This window comes from Lepisosteus platostomus, chromosome 6, assembly GCF_059453375.1.
Source record: "Lepisosteus platostomus isolate fLepPlt1 chromosome 6, fLepPlt1.hap1, whole genome shotgun sequence".
Taxonomy (NCBI): Eukaryota; Metazoa; Chordata; class Actinopteri; order Semionotiformes; family Lepisosteidae; genus Lepisosteus; species Lepisosteus platostomus.
In genome coordinates this window covers 14097491-14114230 of record NC_142616.1, presented here as the reverse complement: position 1 = coordinate 14114230, position 16740 = coordinate 14097491, and the positions used below count along the sequence as shown (strand labels likewise).

At 44.6% G+C, this 16740-nt stretch overlaps 1 protein-coding gene across 3 annotated transcripts in view; it reads right to left on the bottom strand.

Annotated features, from left to right (window-relative positions):
• LOC148660482 (myosin-7-like) overlaps positions 1 to 16176 on the bottom strand; it is a 73096-nt gene extending 56920 nt beyond the window's left edge. Inside the window, exons 1-38 of one of the 3 annotated variants that reach the window (XM_088637854.1) lie at positions 16031 to 16142; positions 15577 to 15622; positions 14674 to 14883; positions 13880 to 14023; positions 13371 to 13527; positions 13239 to 13266; positions 12627 to 12732; positions 12192 to 12284; positions 11974 to 12037; positions 11555 to 11653; positions 11366 to 11469; positions 10854 to 10992; positions 10394 to 10512; positions 9820 to 9969; positions 8987 to 9157; positions 8389 to 8698; positions 7832 to 7908; positions 6741 to 6946; positions 6535 to 6658; positions 6313 to 6449; positions 5967 to 6222; positions 5503 to 5745; positions 5231 to 5407; positions 4957 to 5102; positions 4786 to 4876; positions 4315 to 4704; positions 4082 to 4208; positions 3882 to 4000; positions 3596 to 3792; positions 2927 to 3110; positions 2657 to 2822; positions 2418 to 2542; positions 1962 to 2270; positions 1646 to 1849; positions 1267 to 1563; positions 1044 to 1148; positions 705 to 800; positions 462 to 596 (exon numbers count right to left, since the gene is read on the bottom strand). In XM_088637854.1, coding sequence (XP_088493980.1) covers positions 462 to 596; positions 705 to 800; positions 1044 to 1148; positions 1267 to 1563; positions 1646 to 1849; positions 1962 to 2270; positions 2418 to 2542; positions 2657 to 2822; positions 2927 to 3110; positions 3596 to 3792; positions 3882 to 4000; positions 4082 to 4208; positions 4315 to 4704; positions 4786 to 4876; positions 4957 to 5102; positions 5231 to 5407; positions 5503 to 5745; positions 5967 to 6222; positions 6313 to 6449; positions 6535 to 6658; positions 6741 to 6946; positions 7832 to 7908; positions 8389 to 8698; positions 8987 to 9157; positions 9820 to 9969; positions 10394 to 10512; positions 10854 to 10992; positions 11366 to 11469; positions 11555 to 11653; positions 11974 to 12037; positions 12192 to 12284; positions 12627 to 12732; positions 13239 to 13266; positions 13371 to 13527; positions 13880 to 14023; positions 14674 to 14874 — 5796 coding nt within the window. In that variant the 5' untranslated portion in view covers positions 14875 to 14883; positions 15577 to 15622; positions 16031 to 16142. Of the gene's footprint in view, positions 1 to 461; positions 597 to 704; positions 801 to 1043; positions 1149 to 1266; positions 1564 to 1645; positions 1850 to 1961; positions 2271 to 2417; positions 2543 to 2656; positions 2823 to 2926; positions 3111 to 3595; positions 3793 to 3881; positions 4001 to 4081; positions 4209 to 4314; positions 4705 to 4785; positions 4877 to 4956; positions 5103 to 5230; positions 5408 to 5502; positions 5746 to 5966; positions 6223 to 6312; positions 6450 to 6534; positions 6659 to 6740; positions 6947 to 7831; positions 7909 to 8388; positions 8699 to 8986; positions 9158 to 9819; positions 9970 to 10393; positions 10513 to 10853; positions 10993 to 11365; positions 11470 to 11554; positions 11654 to 11973; positions 12038 to 12191; positions 12285 to 12626; positions 12733 to 13238; positions 13267 to 13370; positions 13528 to 13879; positions 14024 to 14673; positions 14884 to 15576; positions 15623 to 16030 lie in introns of all 3 variants that reach the window. The other 2 variants (XM_088637857.1, XM_088637855.1) reach the window with 2 other exon arrangements.
• Between the last annotated feature and the right edge of the window lie 564 nt (positions 16177 to 16740).

Sequence of the window (16740 nt, the reverse complement as noted above, 5' to 3'; positions counted from 1 at the left end):
TCCATCTCATGGCAAAAGGTATAACTGTCATGTCAATACTAACGGGTTAACAGTACAAGCAACATAGACAGTTTCAGCAAAGAGGTTAAAAAGTCCTAGAGATGCTGTTGTCTGTTAAAAATAATTACTTGAGTATAATTCCTTCAGACATTAATAATCCTTATACATAACTTATTCACACATATACTGTACATGGGTATATTCATAGATTATTTGTCTCTTACATAGGTTTTTAGTTTCACTACCATTTTCTTTATTGTAAAGCTGTGCTTTACTTTTGAATTATAACGTTTTGATCAGATAAATACTTCAAAATATCAGTGAAAGGTAGTACAATGCAGAAACAGAAGAAAAACTTGGGATGCAGTGAATTTTCAGTGCAAACTCGTGCACAAAGTAGTGTGGTATCAGGCTGTGGTACAGAGCACAGTGGTGAGCTCTCAGGCGCTGGGGTCACTGACCTTGGAGCCCACATCACGGGTCTTGGCGCGCAGCTTGTTGACCTGGGACTCCGCAATGTCAGCCCTCTCCTCGGCCTCGTCCAGCTCGTGCTGCAGCTTGCGGAACTTGCCCAGGTTGGTGTTGGCCTGCTCCTCCTGACACAGACAGACACACAGCGGCACAGCTGGGTGTTAGCCCTGAGACTCAGGATGAAACACTGAGGCCTGTGTGTCGGTGTGGGGATGGTGTTGTCAGATACTTACAGCCTCCTCAGCAGCTCTCTTGTAGGATTTCACCTTCAGCTGCAGTTTGTCCACCAGCTCCTGCAGGCGGGCCATATTCTTACGGTCCTCCTCCGTCTGTGCAGACACAGGGACAGTCAGACACAGGACGAGTGTTACTCAGGACACACAGCACTGTCACAACACATACAGGACCCACACATGTAGAATCATGCACTCAGAAAACGCAGACAATAAACAGCCACTCACAGACGCAAGATAGACGCACACAGACCCATGCCAGTCACACACAAAGACACAGGACTGTGACACACAGACACAGGACATTACACACAGATAGAAGGAAAGAACAGGAGATGCCTGGTAGGTGAGCTCCTTGAGGCGTCTCTCGTATTTCCGCATTCCCTTCACGGACTCTACAGTTTTTCTTTGTTCAGCCTCTAGCTCGTTCTCCAGCTCCCTCACCTGCAGAGACATTGAACGAAAACTGTTACCAGCTCAAGCAAGTCTCTTCTCCTCAATGTGACTCCAGAGCTGATCTGCACACACACTCAGGCAGTGGCACAATCTGTCAGACACTCACGCGGGCCTCCAGCTTCTGGACTTGCTTCTTGCCGCCCTTCATGGCGATCTGCTCGGCCTCGTCCAGACGGTGCTGCAGGTCCTTGATGGTCTGCTCCATGTTCTTCTTCATGCGCTCCAGGTGAGCGCTGGTGTCCTGCTCCTTCTTCAGCTCCTCTGCCATCATGGCAGCGTCAGTGATGGCCTTCTTGGCCTTCTCCTCTGCGTTCCTGCACTCCTGCACAGCCTCCTCCACCTCCGTCTGGAGCTGGGACGTGTCGGCCTCCAGCTTCTTCTTCTGGTTGATCAGGCTGGTGTTCTGCCACAGGGAAAGAGGGGTGAGCGTGAGGCTCTACACTTGGAGCCCACACTGTGCGGAAGAGCCTGCAGGATGACAGTACCTGGGAGTGCAGCAGCTGCACCCTCTCGCTGACGTCCAGCAGCTCCTGCTCCGCCAGCTTGCGGGCTCTCTCTGTCTGCTCCACCACCGAGCGCAGCTCCTCCAGCTCCGCCTGCAGCAGGTTGTTGCGTCTCTCCACAATGGCGATGTTCTCCTTCAGGTCATCGTTGACACGGAGGGAGTCGTCTAGCTGCAACTGAGCATCCTGGGGGGAAAGAGCTCAGATTAATGACATTACTAGTATTCTGTGACACTACAGAATAAAATGAAATTTTACATCTGAGATGAATTTCAGTAATGAAAGTAAAGGTTGTCACCTTCAGATGGGAGTGCAGGCTCTTCAGCTGTTTCTGGGCTTCTGCCGCCAGCCTGTTGGCCTGGCTGAGCTGGATCTCCATCTCATTGAGGTCTCCCTCCATCTTCTTCTTTATTCTCAAGGCCTCGTTCCTGCTGCGGGTCTCTGCCTCCAGAGAGGTCTGCAGGGAGTCCACCACCCTCTGGTGGTTCCTCTTCGCCTGCTCCATCTCCTCGTCCTTCTCAGACAGCTTGCGCTCAATATCGGCCTTGATCTGGTTAAACTCCAGCTGGGCTCTCAAGATCTTTCCTTCCTCGTGCTCCAGAGAGGCCTGTCAAGAACAACAGAGGGTCTTGTGACAGAATTCACTGATTAAGGCAACATCTATCGATTGGGTGAATGTATAATGAAGGACTTGGTGTATCAGGGTGTAGACACAATGTCTTTCATATGTCCACACTGAGAGTCAGTCCCTCACCTCTGCCTCCTCTAGAGCAGCTTGGATCTCACTCTTCTCCTGCTCCAGCTGCTTCCTGGCTTTCTCCAGTTCATGGATGGTCTTGCCTCCCTCACCAAGTTGCTCAGTCAGGTCAGAAATTTCCTCTGGGAATCAGGAGGTCAAGAGATATGTCAGCATCTTTATGGATTCCATTCTGATAGGAAACACAGGTTTATTCACCCCCAACATGTCTGTGAAGAGCACACAGCACGTCTCACCTTGCAGGTTCTTGTTCTCCCTCTTCAGAGTCTCCAGGTGCTCCAGAGACTCCTCATAAGCGTTCTTCAGCTTGAAGAGCTCAGTGCTGAGTGACCTGGCCTCCTTCTGGGAGCTCTCCAGCTCACTCTGTGACTCTTCAAACTTCTGCTTCCACTCACTCAGGATCTGGGGGGATCAGAACAGACCATTGGAAGCACATTGAACACAGGGGCTTCAGAGAGGCTCATTGAGGCCTCCCTCAGATCACTCAGACTCATGTCCAGTGGTACCTTGTCAAAGTTCCTCTGCTTCTTGTCCAGAGCGGCAGCAGCTGCATTAGATCTCTCCAGATCCACCATCAGATCTTCGATCTCATTCTGCAGCCGGTGTTTGGTCTTCTCCAGGGAGGAGCATTTAGCGTTCACAGCCTCCACGGCCTCCTCTGCATCCTGCAGCCTCTGAGCCAGCTTCTTCCTGGGAAGGAGGAAGGCAGACAAGTGAATGATTGAGGCAAGAGGAGCTCCTTAAGCCACAGGCTCAAACACTTCTTCACTTACCACACGCACAGTCGTACAGTCTGCAAACAGACAAACTTTTTGTTCGTCTTATATTCTAATTTAAACATAACGCAAACAAAAAGCTTATCTGTTAGAAGAAATTAAACAGCACCTTTTAAACTGCACCTACATGTATAGTATGAAATCTACACATTTCTAACTTTGCAAAGGATATAAATGGATATAAAGGACACAAATACAAAGATAAGAAGTAGGTATTGGACATCAGTCTAATTTAAACATAACGCAAACAAAAAGCTTATATTTCAGGAGAAGAAATGAAACAGCACCTTTTAAACTGCAACTTAATATTTAGTATCAATTCACACTTCTACACATTTTAAATTTTAGAAAGGATACAAACGCAAAGATAAGAAGTAGGTATTGGACATCAGTCCTTACTTTGCATCCTCCAGCTCCTCTGTCCTCTGGATGGCGTCAGTCTCGTATTTGGTTCTCCACTGAGCCACTTCAGCATTGGCCTTGGACAGACTGCGCTGCAGCTCAGCCTTGGCCTCCTGCTCCTCCTCATACTGCTCCCTCAGCAGGTCTGCATCATGGCGAGCAGACTGCGTTGCGTGGGCCAGCGCATTCTTCGCCTGAGGACACAGAAACACACAGAGGACATCAGAGTCTGGGCACAGAGTCCTGCTTTAACACACTATGGGGAAAATAGCCAAGTAATTACCTTGACTTCCTCTTCCAGTTGTCTCTTGAGGTCCTCAATCTGCTGGGTGTAGGACTGCTTGCCTCTAGTCAGCTGGGAGACTAGAGACTCCTTCTCTTCCAGCTGCCTGGACAGTTCCCCTAGTATGACAAGACAGTGGATAAGAAACTGGACTGTTTCAAGGACTGTCTGCAAAATTAATATTCAATGAACATGCCTACCATTCTCAGTCTGCAACTTGGCTTTCTGCATTGTAAAGTCATTGATAGCACGCTGGCTTTCTTCAGACTTGGTCCGGTACTCATTCATCTGGTCTTCCAGAGTCCTGCACATCTTTTCCAAATTAGTCTGAAAGAGGCAAAATAACTCGCATGTATGTATTGATGCCTCCAGTCAACCTGGAATAGTCCTATAAGTGACTGACTTTCTTTCACATTGAACTGAGCCCGTTTACCTTGGTCTTGACGATCTGCTCCATGTTGGAGACCACATCATCCAGCTCCAGCCTGAGCTCGCTCTTTTCCTTCTCCAGCTTCTGCTTCACCCTCTGCAGGTTGTCTATCTGCTCGCTAAGGTCTGCCACACTGTCGGCATGTTTCTTCCTCAGTGTGGAGGCTGTGGCCTCATGCTGCAGAGTGGCCTCTTCCAGGTCTCTGCGCAGCTTCAGGAACTCAGCCTCCCTCTTCTTGTTCATCTCGATCTGGGCAGAAGTGGCCCCTCCAGCCTCCTCCAGCCTCTCGCTGATCTCCTCCAGCTCCCGGGACAAGTCTGCCCGCTGCTTCTCCACCTTGGCCCGGGCAGCTCTCTCAGCCTCCAGCTCCTCTTCCAGCTCCTCGATGCGAGCCTGGAACAGGGAGAATACAAGCTCATATTTCAGCTCTTGACAATGAGCTACAGCCTCACTGAAACTAGAACATGAAGTCACCTGAAGTTCCTTCAGTTTCTTCTGGAGCTGAGCTGCCAGGATCTGTTCATCCTCTATTTTGCTGTTCAGGTGGTTGATCTCAAAGTCTTTCCTGACAAAAACAGTAGTATGACTCATTAAATCATCTTTCTGCAAAATAACCAGATTTAGAAGATTTGTGTTTACTCTTACTTCTTAATCCTCTCCTCCAGTTGCTGCTTGTCATTCTCCAAGTCCATCACACACTCCTGGGTCAACTTTAAGTCTCCCTCAAGCTTTCTCTTGACTCTTTCAAGGTCCATTCTTATCTTCTTCTCCTGTTCCAGGGACCCCTCAAGCTGATAAAATAAATCACAAGAACCATCTCAATTAAGATCTAATATTGTACAGTGTTTATGAGTCAGCAATTCCTGTTCCTCTGTATGTTGTAAAACAGAGTTATATCAAGTAAATCTGAGTGACTCACATCGTCGACTTGCTGCTCCAGCTTGGCCTTGGCTTTGGTCAGCGTGTTCACTTTGTCCTCCTCACTCTGCAGGTCATCCAGAGTTTGCTGGTGAGCCTCCTGCAGAGCCTTCTTCTCCTTGGTCAGCTTGGCAATGATCTCATCCAGACCTGCCATTTCTTCAGTCAGGTTCTTCACCTGTTAGCACAGAGCAGGGACTCAGCAGACTGTGGGACAGACACACAGACAGAAGAGCAACAGGCAGACACACTGAGAGAGTGCTGCAGGCTGACCTTGTTCTCAGTGGCGTGCTTCTCCTTCTCCACTTTGGCCAAGGTGAGCTCCAGATCATCAATGTCCTTTTTCAGCTCAGAGCACTCGTCCTCCAGTTTTCTCTTCTTGGCAGTCAGCTCTGCATTCATCTCCTCCTCATCCTCCAGCCTCTCTGTCAGCTCCTTCCCTTTGGCCTCCAGCTGGATCTTGTTCTTAATCAGCTGGTCACACCGTTCCTCAGCATCACAAAGATTATCTTGTTCCTGTAAAGGAGTTCACCAATTGAGTTACTGTATATGATCAACAGGTGTAGCATTTTTCCACCAGTAAATTTCTGATTTTCAACTATAGGTTTAAAACATGAATAGGTTAAATACAGCTTGAAGGTAGAGTGTTGTGTACACAACCACCCATCCAAGAATAACTGTCAGAACCCACTTAATTGTTATGGTAAAATATAAACTAAATATTGGTGTGAACTCACAGCCTGAACTTGCAGCTGCAGGTCATTCTTCTCTTGGAGAAGAGAGACCATCTTCTCTTCCAGCTCCTTCCTGCGGGCCTCAGATTTGGCGTAGGCCTCTTTGAGCTTCAGGAACTCCTCCTTCATGTTGGCCATCTCCTTCTCAGCTTCAGCAGATCTTAGCAAAGGTTTGATCTTGAAGAAGAGCTTCATCCAGGGCCAATTCTTCACACTCATGAAGGCTCGGACGTTCCACTGGATCACGAGCAGGGCATCTCTTCAAGGAACAAATGCAACATTGGTAAAAGGATAAAATGTAATTGTAAGGCTAATATAGAGTGTGTTCATGAAACATTGATATCCTTACCTGCGCTCTACGATCTTCTGGTACTCAATTCTTGAAAGAAGACCACGGGACCTGGACTGGATAGCAGTGATGATGAGAGACAAGCGGTCATCTCTCATCTCCTCCAGCTGACCCAGCAGACCAGCCTTGAAGAACACCTGACAGAGGCAGAAAGGAAAACGTATGTCTTGTCTCTGCAAATACATCTCTAAATGATATTTTGCATAACTTGTTGGCCCTTACCTTAGTGTGTCCAAATCTGTACTGTTGGTTGTCAATGTCCAGGGACCCCAGCAGTTTTTCTGCTCCCTTCTTGCTGTCTATGAACTGGCCTTCAGGGATGGCAGAGGGGTTCAGGATGCGGTATCTGTGAAGGCAGCAGACACATCTTTAGAAGGCATTCGAAGGCTATATTAGGAGATATTAGTCCTGGATAGAGTGACTCCTACCTCTGTTTGAAGTCCCCGTACAGGATCCTGTTGGGGAAACCCTTTCTGCAGATCCTGATGCCTTCCAGCACACCGTTACAGCGCAGCTGGTGCATTACCAGAGGATTCTCCATGGCTCCTGGAGTCTTGGTCTCATTGGGGATGATACAGCGCACAAAGTGAGGGTGGGTGGACCTCAGGTTTGTCATCAGCTTGTTCAGGTTCTCCTGTGAGAATGGGCATAAATAAAATTAAATTAAATTACACAGGTGAATCACAAAGGCAAAGAATGGATCCCAAGCACAATTGTTTCAAAGTGTTACAATTTCAGTATCATTTCATAAGTGTGTATTGTTCAGTACACAGAATAAAGTGCCTATGGGAAGTCATCAAACCCTTTCCATTATAACACATTTGGTGACCAAACAGCCTAAAAATCAAGGCACTTTAAATCAGACTTTTTGACCACATTGTAACACACAGGAACACTATGTGAAAAACAAATGCCTTAACATTCTGAAAAGTGTATTCAGCATGTAAAAGACACTATAAAGGACCATGAGAAAATGGATATTGCATTTTTCTTAAAGAAAAGAGCTTGAAATTTCAGGAATTGTAAAGAAAATGAGCATCCACAACAACTGTAGCACACACAAGCCACTGTATTTATGTAGCTGTTACTTACCTTTTAATTTATGAAATTTGAATATTTTGGCTGAGAATTTAAAACAAAATGTATTATTTTAAAAGTACTGTAAGTTTCTATAAAATATGATACCAATAAATTGTTCAGTTTTCCATTTTATGTGATATAATAATCAATTATTTCCCAAAAGGAACATAATTGAAATAAATCTTAAGCAGATGATAGCTAAAGTGTTGGAATGCAATGAATTGTCCTGAAGAATAGATCTACTTTATTGTTTGAATAATTGGGTTGGCAGGTTACCTGTTGGAAGTGTATAAAAACTCCTGAAGACCTCTGATATCACTTTCATGAGTTACACAGGAGTGGCTCTTGGGCCCTCCTCCCTGTTGCATCATGAAGAGTGGTCAATGGCCAGTGACACAGACATGGGCCCGAGGAATCAGAGATGCTCTAGGTCACTCACCCTGTGGAGAGCTGACACAGTCTGGAAGGACGAGCCCTTCTTCTTTCCTCCTCCTTTGCCTTTGCCCCCTTCTTGTGCTGCTCAATAAGAGAAGAAGGTTCGTGTCTCTCTTTGCACCACCAGATCTGTGGCTGGATCCACAGTGTAAGAATCAACAAAGCACCAGCAGTGTCTATACTGCTGTATTACAACATAAACAAAAAATTCTGGACAGATTCAGCTTGGGAAACCAATCATTCTTTCATTTATTTGCCATTTGTTGTTACTATAAGAACTGAGAATGTGTTTAATGAATACCCGCAGAAAGTTTTAAACCGTATAACAAAATTAAAAGCACTTGAATTTACCACATTTACTGGGAAAAAAAATCTTCTTTTTTATTTCTACAGGTATGTTAAAATTAATTGCGATTGATTTCTGTCTTCTGAATAAATGATTTGTCATTGTACTATATATATTTTTGGTCACATTTTGAAAACAATGCCCTGGAATTCAATTTAATTAAATTAAAAACAGATCACACTTTATTTTAAAAATGACAAAATAAGAGTTCCTACTTGAGTCACTACTAGAATAATTAGCGAACAGGATGCTGAGCAGCTTGAGAGAAGACTTCTGGTACAGCCCCACCACCGTCTCATTCAGGGGGTCCTTGTTCTTCACCAGCCAACCATTGATGTTATAGTCCACGGTGCCAGCGTAGTGAACCAGGGCAAAATGGGCCTCTGGTTTCCCCTTGACAATCCTGGGCTTCTGGAAGTTTGCTGATTTGCCAAGATGGTTGTCGTACAGCTTGGCTTTGAAGGTAGTATCACTGGCCTTGGGGAACATGCACTCCTCTTCAAGGATGGACATGATACCCATGGGCTGGAATGAGAGATAGACTACTGATGGCAAAGATACTAGAGCATTTCAGGAGAGCAATCACTGACACCAGTGCTACAGTAACATGACCCACAATAGAGCAGCAATACTCTGTGAGGAACTGACAGCCCTACAGAGTATCTACATAAGGTGTGTAGTGCTTGATCTGCAGTAGGCTACCTGGTTTCATAGACACTCAAGACTCAGATTGAAGTTACTCTTCTTTGTGTTGCTGTGTTCACCACCTGTGTGAACCTGCAGTGCCTCTGTGCTCTCATGTGACTGACAAACCTTCTCAATGAGGTCAATGCAGGCCTGCAGGTCCATGCCGAAGTCAATGAACTCCCATTCGATCCCCTCCTTCTTGTACTCCTCCTGCTCCAGCACGAACATGTGGTGGTTGAAGAACTGCTGCAGCTTCTCATTGGTGAAGTTGATGCACAGCTGCTCAAAGGTGTTGAACTGCAAGAGACATTGGGAATCTTGGTGTTATTAGGGGTCAATAAAATAAAATGGAATTTAAGGGTGAGATTGAGTGAGATTATGCTGTACAAAGTCAACAGTCTTTGTGTTGCTGACACTGGGAGAGAGTTCAGACTTGTCATTGTTACAGGAGGTTTTTTCAAATGGTAGCATTTGCTTGATATTAATTCCATAACTCAGTGACAAGAAAAAAAAAACATTTTCATTTTAAGCTGTAATTGTTTCCTCTAGAACCTTTCAATTTTAGCCCTTTGCAGGAAATGTGCAAGAAACACACCTACATTTTCTAAATCCATGTTGATTAATTCCTAGAATCCTATTTGCTGTACAGATAGTCCTCTTGTTCAGTCCTAATTATTGCTTTCAGACTTTCACTGTTTTGACTTCTGTCACTTTTTATTGATGGGCGGTACTAAAGTAAATTATGAGTCAACAGGTATCACCTCACTCCTGAGTGACTCCTGGAAGGGTTTACTACTAGACCTTTATACTAGATGGTTTACTACTAGATGAATAACCTCTAATGTTTTCTTAAGTACAGTCGGCAGAATACCACAAGGCCCTTTAAGAGCTTTTAGTACCTGTAACACTTCTCCTCTTCTATGTTAATATTTATTATAGACCTTTGTCTTTCCCTTCACCTCAAAGATCTCGAACCCGGCGATGTCCAGCACACCAATGAAGTACTGGCGAGGCTGCTTGGTCTCCAGGGACTGGTTGATTCTCACCACCATCCACAGGAACATCCTCTCATACACTGCCTTGGACAGGGCACCAACGGCGTAGTTCACCTGTAGGCCGAGAGAAAGGAAGGCAAGGCTGTTCAGTCAATAAGTCATCAAACCAATGTTCAGATTGACAGGTCAACGAAAGGTAGGTAAACTGCTGTATTTTGTTTATAGAAAATTATGGGGATATTAAATTGAAGCCATTGTCAAATGTCTCAGCTTAGGCAGTAACAACTTGTATTAATTATAAGGTACATCTTCATTTTCTTGTTTTTTATGTGGGGAAGTTTTACTTCCATTTAGTCCCATTTTAACATTATTTTCTTATATGTTACTTTTATTTGGAAGAAACACTTTAGTTCCATATATGGAGTAGACAGGACAAAACTGTTGTTGAGCTACCCCATGTCAATCCTTTGGTAGATATCAACAGCTCCTTACTCATTCTGGATCAGTTTGTTGGTGTTTATGCTCTTCTGAGTCTCACCTGCTGGACATTCTGCCCCTTGGTCACCCATTCATTCCCTACTTTCACCCTGGGGTGACACAGACCCTTGATGAGATCAGCAGAGTTCAGACCCATCAGATAGGCAGACTTGTCAGCATCTGGAATAGATTTAAACTAGATTAGTTTTTATATTCATGTTTTAGACATTAATTAATCATATTAATAATTAATAATCACATTAATTATAGGGCTTTGACAAGGCTGACACCCAAACCAAAAACAAACCACTGAACATATACAGTGATTTTTACATGCAGGAGACAGACTGCTCACACAAATGTTTCAGGGATAAATATAATCAGATTTTGTCAATCAGTAATCTTCCACTTTGACCTGGTATTTGAGTGAAGAAACAGGCTTATTGGTGAATAAACTGTTTGATTTTTGTAAGGATCCCTAGACAGTGTAATGAAAGGTGGCTCAGTGCAGCCAGGCCTACCCTCAGTGCCGTCAGACTCTGCCTGCTCCTCTCGCTGCTTCTGCTTGAACTTCATGTTGCCATAGTGCATGATGGCTCCAGTCAGCTTGTAGATGCTGTTTTTCTCTTCCTGAGTGAAGCCCAGCACATCAAAGGCGCTCTGCAGGACAGGAGAGAATGATTCAATTCATTATGCTACTGAGCGCACTTAACCAGAGAGTGAACAAAGTGTCATTGACAGCTCTTTAGCCTGAAGGTGTATTTATTATAATTCGTACACTTATATAGCACTTTTATGGACACTCCACTCAAAGTGCTTGGTAATGGGGACTGGTGAGTACGCTCACCACACACCAGCTCTCATTTTAGTATTTCCATTTCTATACTTTGGAATAAGGACCCACACAGACCGCAGGGTGAGCACCCCCTACTGGCCCCACTAACACCTCTTCCAGCAGAAACCTTAGTTTTTCCCAGGATGTCTCCCATCCAATATGTATTCCAACTCAGAGCCATTTAGTCTTGTCACTCACATCTGTGGCCATCAGCTCATCAGCATCATCAATGGATGCCACTGTGGTCTCTCCTTGGGAGATGAAGGCATAGTCATAGGGGTTGTTGGTGATGAGCAGCATCTCTAGAGAAGAGAAAACCCAACTGTCAGTCCAGGTGCTGGTGAGTCTCTGCAATTCACGCTCTAGAGAACAGACTGCAGCACTGACCCAGCAGCTCTGGCTTCTTCTGGGACAGGATCTGGTAGAAGATGTGATAGTCTCTCTCAGCCTTGAGCTGGAAGGTCACACGAGACTTCTCCAGCAGATCTGTAAACATCAACACAAGACACTACTTAGAACAAACACTTAACATCTCACAAATACAGTCCCAAATAGAAATCTGGTCCATCCATCCATTTTCTAACCACCAGATTACAATTAACCTACCAGCACGTCTTGGCGCGTTGAAATGGGAGAAAACCAGAGCACTCAGAGAAAACCCATTTAAACACAGGAAAAACATACAAACTCCACGCTGACCACACCCCAGGAATTGAACCCAGGGTCCCACTGTAGTGAGGCAGCAATGCTTAACACTGCATCACAGTGCCGCGCTAAAGTAAGCTTATTTTTAGAGAATTTCTCACATGTCTCAATGTCAGCAGATGCAAGTTTTCCAGTGGTCCCAAAGTGAATTCGGATGAATTTGCCCTAAGAAGAGAGAGACAAGAGAAGTCAGCTCTAATATCAACTACACTTAGAGTCGGTACTGCTTTGTTGAGCTGGGATGTTGTTTCAGCACTGCTGAAGATGAATGTTTTTTACACCAGTCTCCTGATCTTCAGGCAGCAGAGGGGTTACTCACGAATCGCGAGGAGTTGTCGTTCCTCGCAGTCTTGGCATTGCCAAAGGCCTCCAGGGCTGGGTTGGCCTGGATGATTTGATCCTCCAGCGTGCCCTGGGATGGAATATAGGGTCATGGTGAGCAGACATATGGACTTCTCTATGGACCTATGGAGTCATTAGTTTCCAATACTTCCAATACTTCACACTCCAAACAAATAATGGTACACCCTTATTTTTAATCCCACGTTCCTTTTGAACTACAATGACAGCACAATTGCAAGACCGAAAACTCAGATTGACAAAGTGGCAGCTGAGGAAGCTAAATGTTTTTGGTCCAGATAATCCAGGCCAACTCCCTCTGTGATAATAATACATTTCTAGTGTTGAGGTCGTCCTTACAGCTCCCTACTCACTCCTTCACTTCTACTGCTACTGTAGCAGGACCAGGACCCACCTTGTTAGCCGCTGCCAAGTCCTTCTTCCCGCCCACAGCCGCAATGCTGGCAAAGTACTGAATGACCCTCTTGGTGTTCACAGTCTTCCCAGCACCGGATTCTCCACTGGGGACACCGACACAGGCAAGACAAGATGAGGGATGCTCACTCACACTGAAACACTCCAGTCTCATCATTGCAACTATACACAGCAGTCTCAACAGCAGAGGAACTTCAGAAAACAGAAATACTAATCATGTAAATACTTTTTATGTTCTTATGTTCTTTAGCTTTTGAACAGAAGCTAAAAAATGTGAAAGGATAACATAAATGTTTTATTCTGTGCATCGTATGACATAACATAGATTCATACATTAACATATATGTACATACATTCTGATAAATGTTTTAATTTCTATTGTTTATGGAACTTGTGTCTGCTTGTTTACATATCAGCTGGCCTGAAAAGAGTGTCATTAGAGTCCTGTGTGGCACTGTTCATGCTTCTGGATAGGCAGACGTATAGCCATGTACAAGTTTATCTTGGATCGAATTGTGGCTTTTTGACTGGAAGACAAGGGGACACAGACCATTTTTCTACAAAGCATAAATAATCAAGGGCACAGACTTACGTGATGAGGATGGACTGGTTTTCTCTGTCTGAAAGATGAAGAGTAATATGATTTGATGCAGAAGCAGCAGTAATGGTTTAAAATGGTACAGTACTATGTAATGTGACGAGATTTCATGTGCGGTGTGTTTACCTGTCAGCATGTACTGATAGGCGTTGTCAGAGATGGAGAAGATGTGGGGAGGAGCTTCAGTCCTCTTCTTGCCTCTGTAGGCATTGACCACCTCTGCATTGTACACAGGCAGCCACTTGTAGGGGTTGACAGTGACGCAGAACAGCCCAGAGTAGGTCTGCAAGACAGAAGCAGCACCCAGGGGATTACACAGGCTCTACAATCCTAGCTTAAAATACTACATTCTGCAACTGCGCTGTGTCTTCGTAAGAGGAGGAATCAAGTACCGTATGTGTAACAAATTTATAACAACCTGCAGTTGTGGAGAGTGGTTTCAATTAATTGGAATTTGTTCTTCACTTTTTTAGGTAGAACAAACTTGAACTGAAAGAAATGTTTGGTTAAAAGACATTAATACAAAGAAATGCTGCAGCTGTGGTCTGGAGGTTAAAATTGAAGTTGACATGAGCTGTGGTGATCAGAACTTTCTGTTCTTTGCTGGGTATAGTGGGTGAGCGAACTTTACTCACGTAGATCATCCAGGCTGCGTAACGCTCTTTGAGGTTAAACAGCACAGCGGGCTCGTGCAGGAAGGTGAACATGGCCATGTCTTCGATTTTATCAAACTTGGGCGGGTTCTGAGGGTGTACATCACACTCCTTCACTGTCACTGTCTGGAGAAACAACGGACACAGACGCATGACGTACCACTCTGATGAACTTATTTAAGCACTGTACTCATAAATATACCTGCTAATCTGAAAAAAGTATTTTATTAGATTTTAACTTCACTCAGATCTAACAAAGTCATTGTGTATCTATCCCTAAAGTGTTAAAAGAGTGCAGAGTGGTTGCACTTGTGTGTATGTACAGTGTACCCAGTAAGAGTCTGTACAGGTGTGTGTGTGTATAGTGTCTCCAGTAACAGTCTCTACAGGTGTGTGTATACAGTGTCTCAAGTAACAGTCTGTACAGGTGTGTGTGTATACAGTGTGTCCAGTAAGAGTCTGTACAGGTCTATGTATACAGTGTCTCCAGTAAGGGTCTTTATAGGTGTGTGCACACATACAGAGCGAAACCATTTCAGTCTGACAAATTTGCCCCACCCTCTGTTTATGGTTACCATCATTTCAACAGTTAAATTCACTTTTAAATAGATAAATTGTAAAAAAATATTTGCTTCAAAATCTGCTTGTCTTATTCTGCAATTACAGTATGTACTGTATGTACTAGGACCAGGTGACCCATTGTGTGCCTCAGCCATGAGTCTAAGGCTGCCTTGCCAGTGGTCTCAGTCTCACAGACACTTATTGGTGGGTCTCACCTTGCCTTTCTCCGTCTCAACGGTGACTTTGTCCCCATCGCGACTGGCGATCAACCCCTTCACAAACTCCTCCACAACGTCTGGTACGAAGCACTGCTTCTTCATGTCGAAGGGGCGAGTCTGCGCCTCCAGACGCTCCCTGTCTGATTTGCGCAGGTAGGGGGCAGCAGCCCCAAACTCCGCCATATGTGCATCTCCCATTGTTGTAAACTACAGAGTGAAAGTTAGAGAGACCCTCCTCATTTCAGGGAAGTGTCAGGTTTCATCCAAATCCTCAGACATCTGCACTGACTGATCTATGAAAAGGTACCTCAGATGTTAAATATCTGGACTGCAAACAGCTACAAGATTATGAAAGCAAGCAGAATTTTGACAGTGAGGTAAGGTGTGTCTTTGAAAGAACGTAAGCTATAAAAAAGAATACGTATCGTCATACGTACTGTACGCCCCAATCCTCTTGGTCTCACGGAGATTGTCCTAAATTTTTTAATTGACAGTCTTTAAGCTACAAGAATTTAAAATCTGGTTGAAAAACAACAGAGGAAGCAACACTTGATTTTGGTCATTTTTCATCCAGCCAAAAAGTTTTTCCAGATTTCAGAACAGGATGTTTCCAGTGGGGGTTTGCACATCACTCTCTGTTCTCTCAGAAAACATAGACAGCAAACATTGTTTTAGTACAGGATTTTAAACTACATTTCTTTCAGTGGGTGACTATTGCCTTGTTGGTCATAGTGGTTTACTAATGTTAGTATGAGGCAGTTAACTTTAATAACCAAGCACCAAGAGTTACAAAGGGGAGAGCTTTTAGCATGAAAATAAATGGGTTACATGGTCATGGGCTACAGGGAAATGGCTCATCAGCTTCCAATCCAGAGTATTTTAAATGAAATAATAGCTTACCTGTGTTGTGCAGCCCTGTAGAGAAGATCAGCTGAGGTTCCTGACCCTGTGAACACACACAGACAGTGAGTCTGAAAACTTGAATATTCCCCTTTCCCCCTGCTTTTAGCGGTTCTACCCTTCCCAAACGTCCCCAGCAGATGGCAGCACAGAAAACCTTTGCCTCAGAACCAACCTTTCTGCTCACTGATGCCTGGATGTTAAAGAGCTGAGTGTGGGAAAGGCTGGGAGCAAAGAGGTTAGAAACCTCTAGATGTTTTCAATAGCACAACCAAGTATTTGTAATCCTACAGCAGATGTATAAGGTATTTTCAAACTCCTCTGTGCTAGCGTGACACTGCCACAGCAGAGAAAATAGGAGGTAATGGCTCACAGCGAAGCAGTGTATCTTCACTGTGAGGCAGAGTGACCCCCTTCTTCCCTTCGCACACAGTAACAGCCCCCCAGAGCTTACCTTCAGATGCTACAGTAACCTCTCTTTGTCCAGTCCCCACTTCTCTTTATAAAGGGATCGAGCCTCCCAAATTTGGAGGTGGCATCTGAGCAAGAAGGAATGCCATTGTGTTTGTATTCGAGGGGAGGTGGGGGTGGGGGTGTGCCTGTGTGTTGTATGTGGCATGTGCATGAGAGCTGGGGAGAGGGGAGCACAACAGAGAAAGCAGAAAGGAGGGAGCCTTATCAGTGCCAGGGTTTTCTTCAGTCCTTATAAGGAATTCCCCACAGTGAGGTAGCTTCAGATTAGCATGGAAACACTACTGGGTACAGAAGGCCGCATGAGCTTTAACTTAAGACACATTGACGTTCACAAAGCAAAGATGGAATAAATCAGGTAAATCTTGGGATTTTGACAAAAAAAGGTACTTGGTCAACCCCATATAACGCTTAAGAAAAGCTGAGTTTCAGAAAACAGTTTTGTACAGGTATGCAGTGTCTGTCAGATGCTAGAATGTATTAAATAAACAGCTCAACAAATAACTACAAAAATCTTAAATTTACTTGTTGTTTGTTGTGGAGCTTAAAACATGAAAAAAAGAGACCTCTACTCAAATGCAATCTCTAGGTATATGTTTCAGTGCACATGATCGTACCGTAACCAGTTTTCAACTGAAGTTCATCATCGGTGCTAGAAATGAAAGCGGGCCGTATGGAAACTGATGGAAGGAC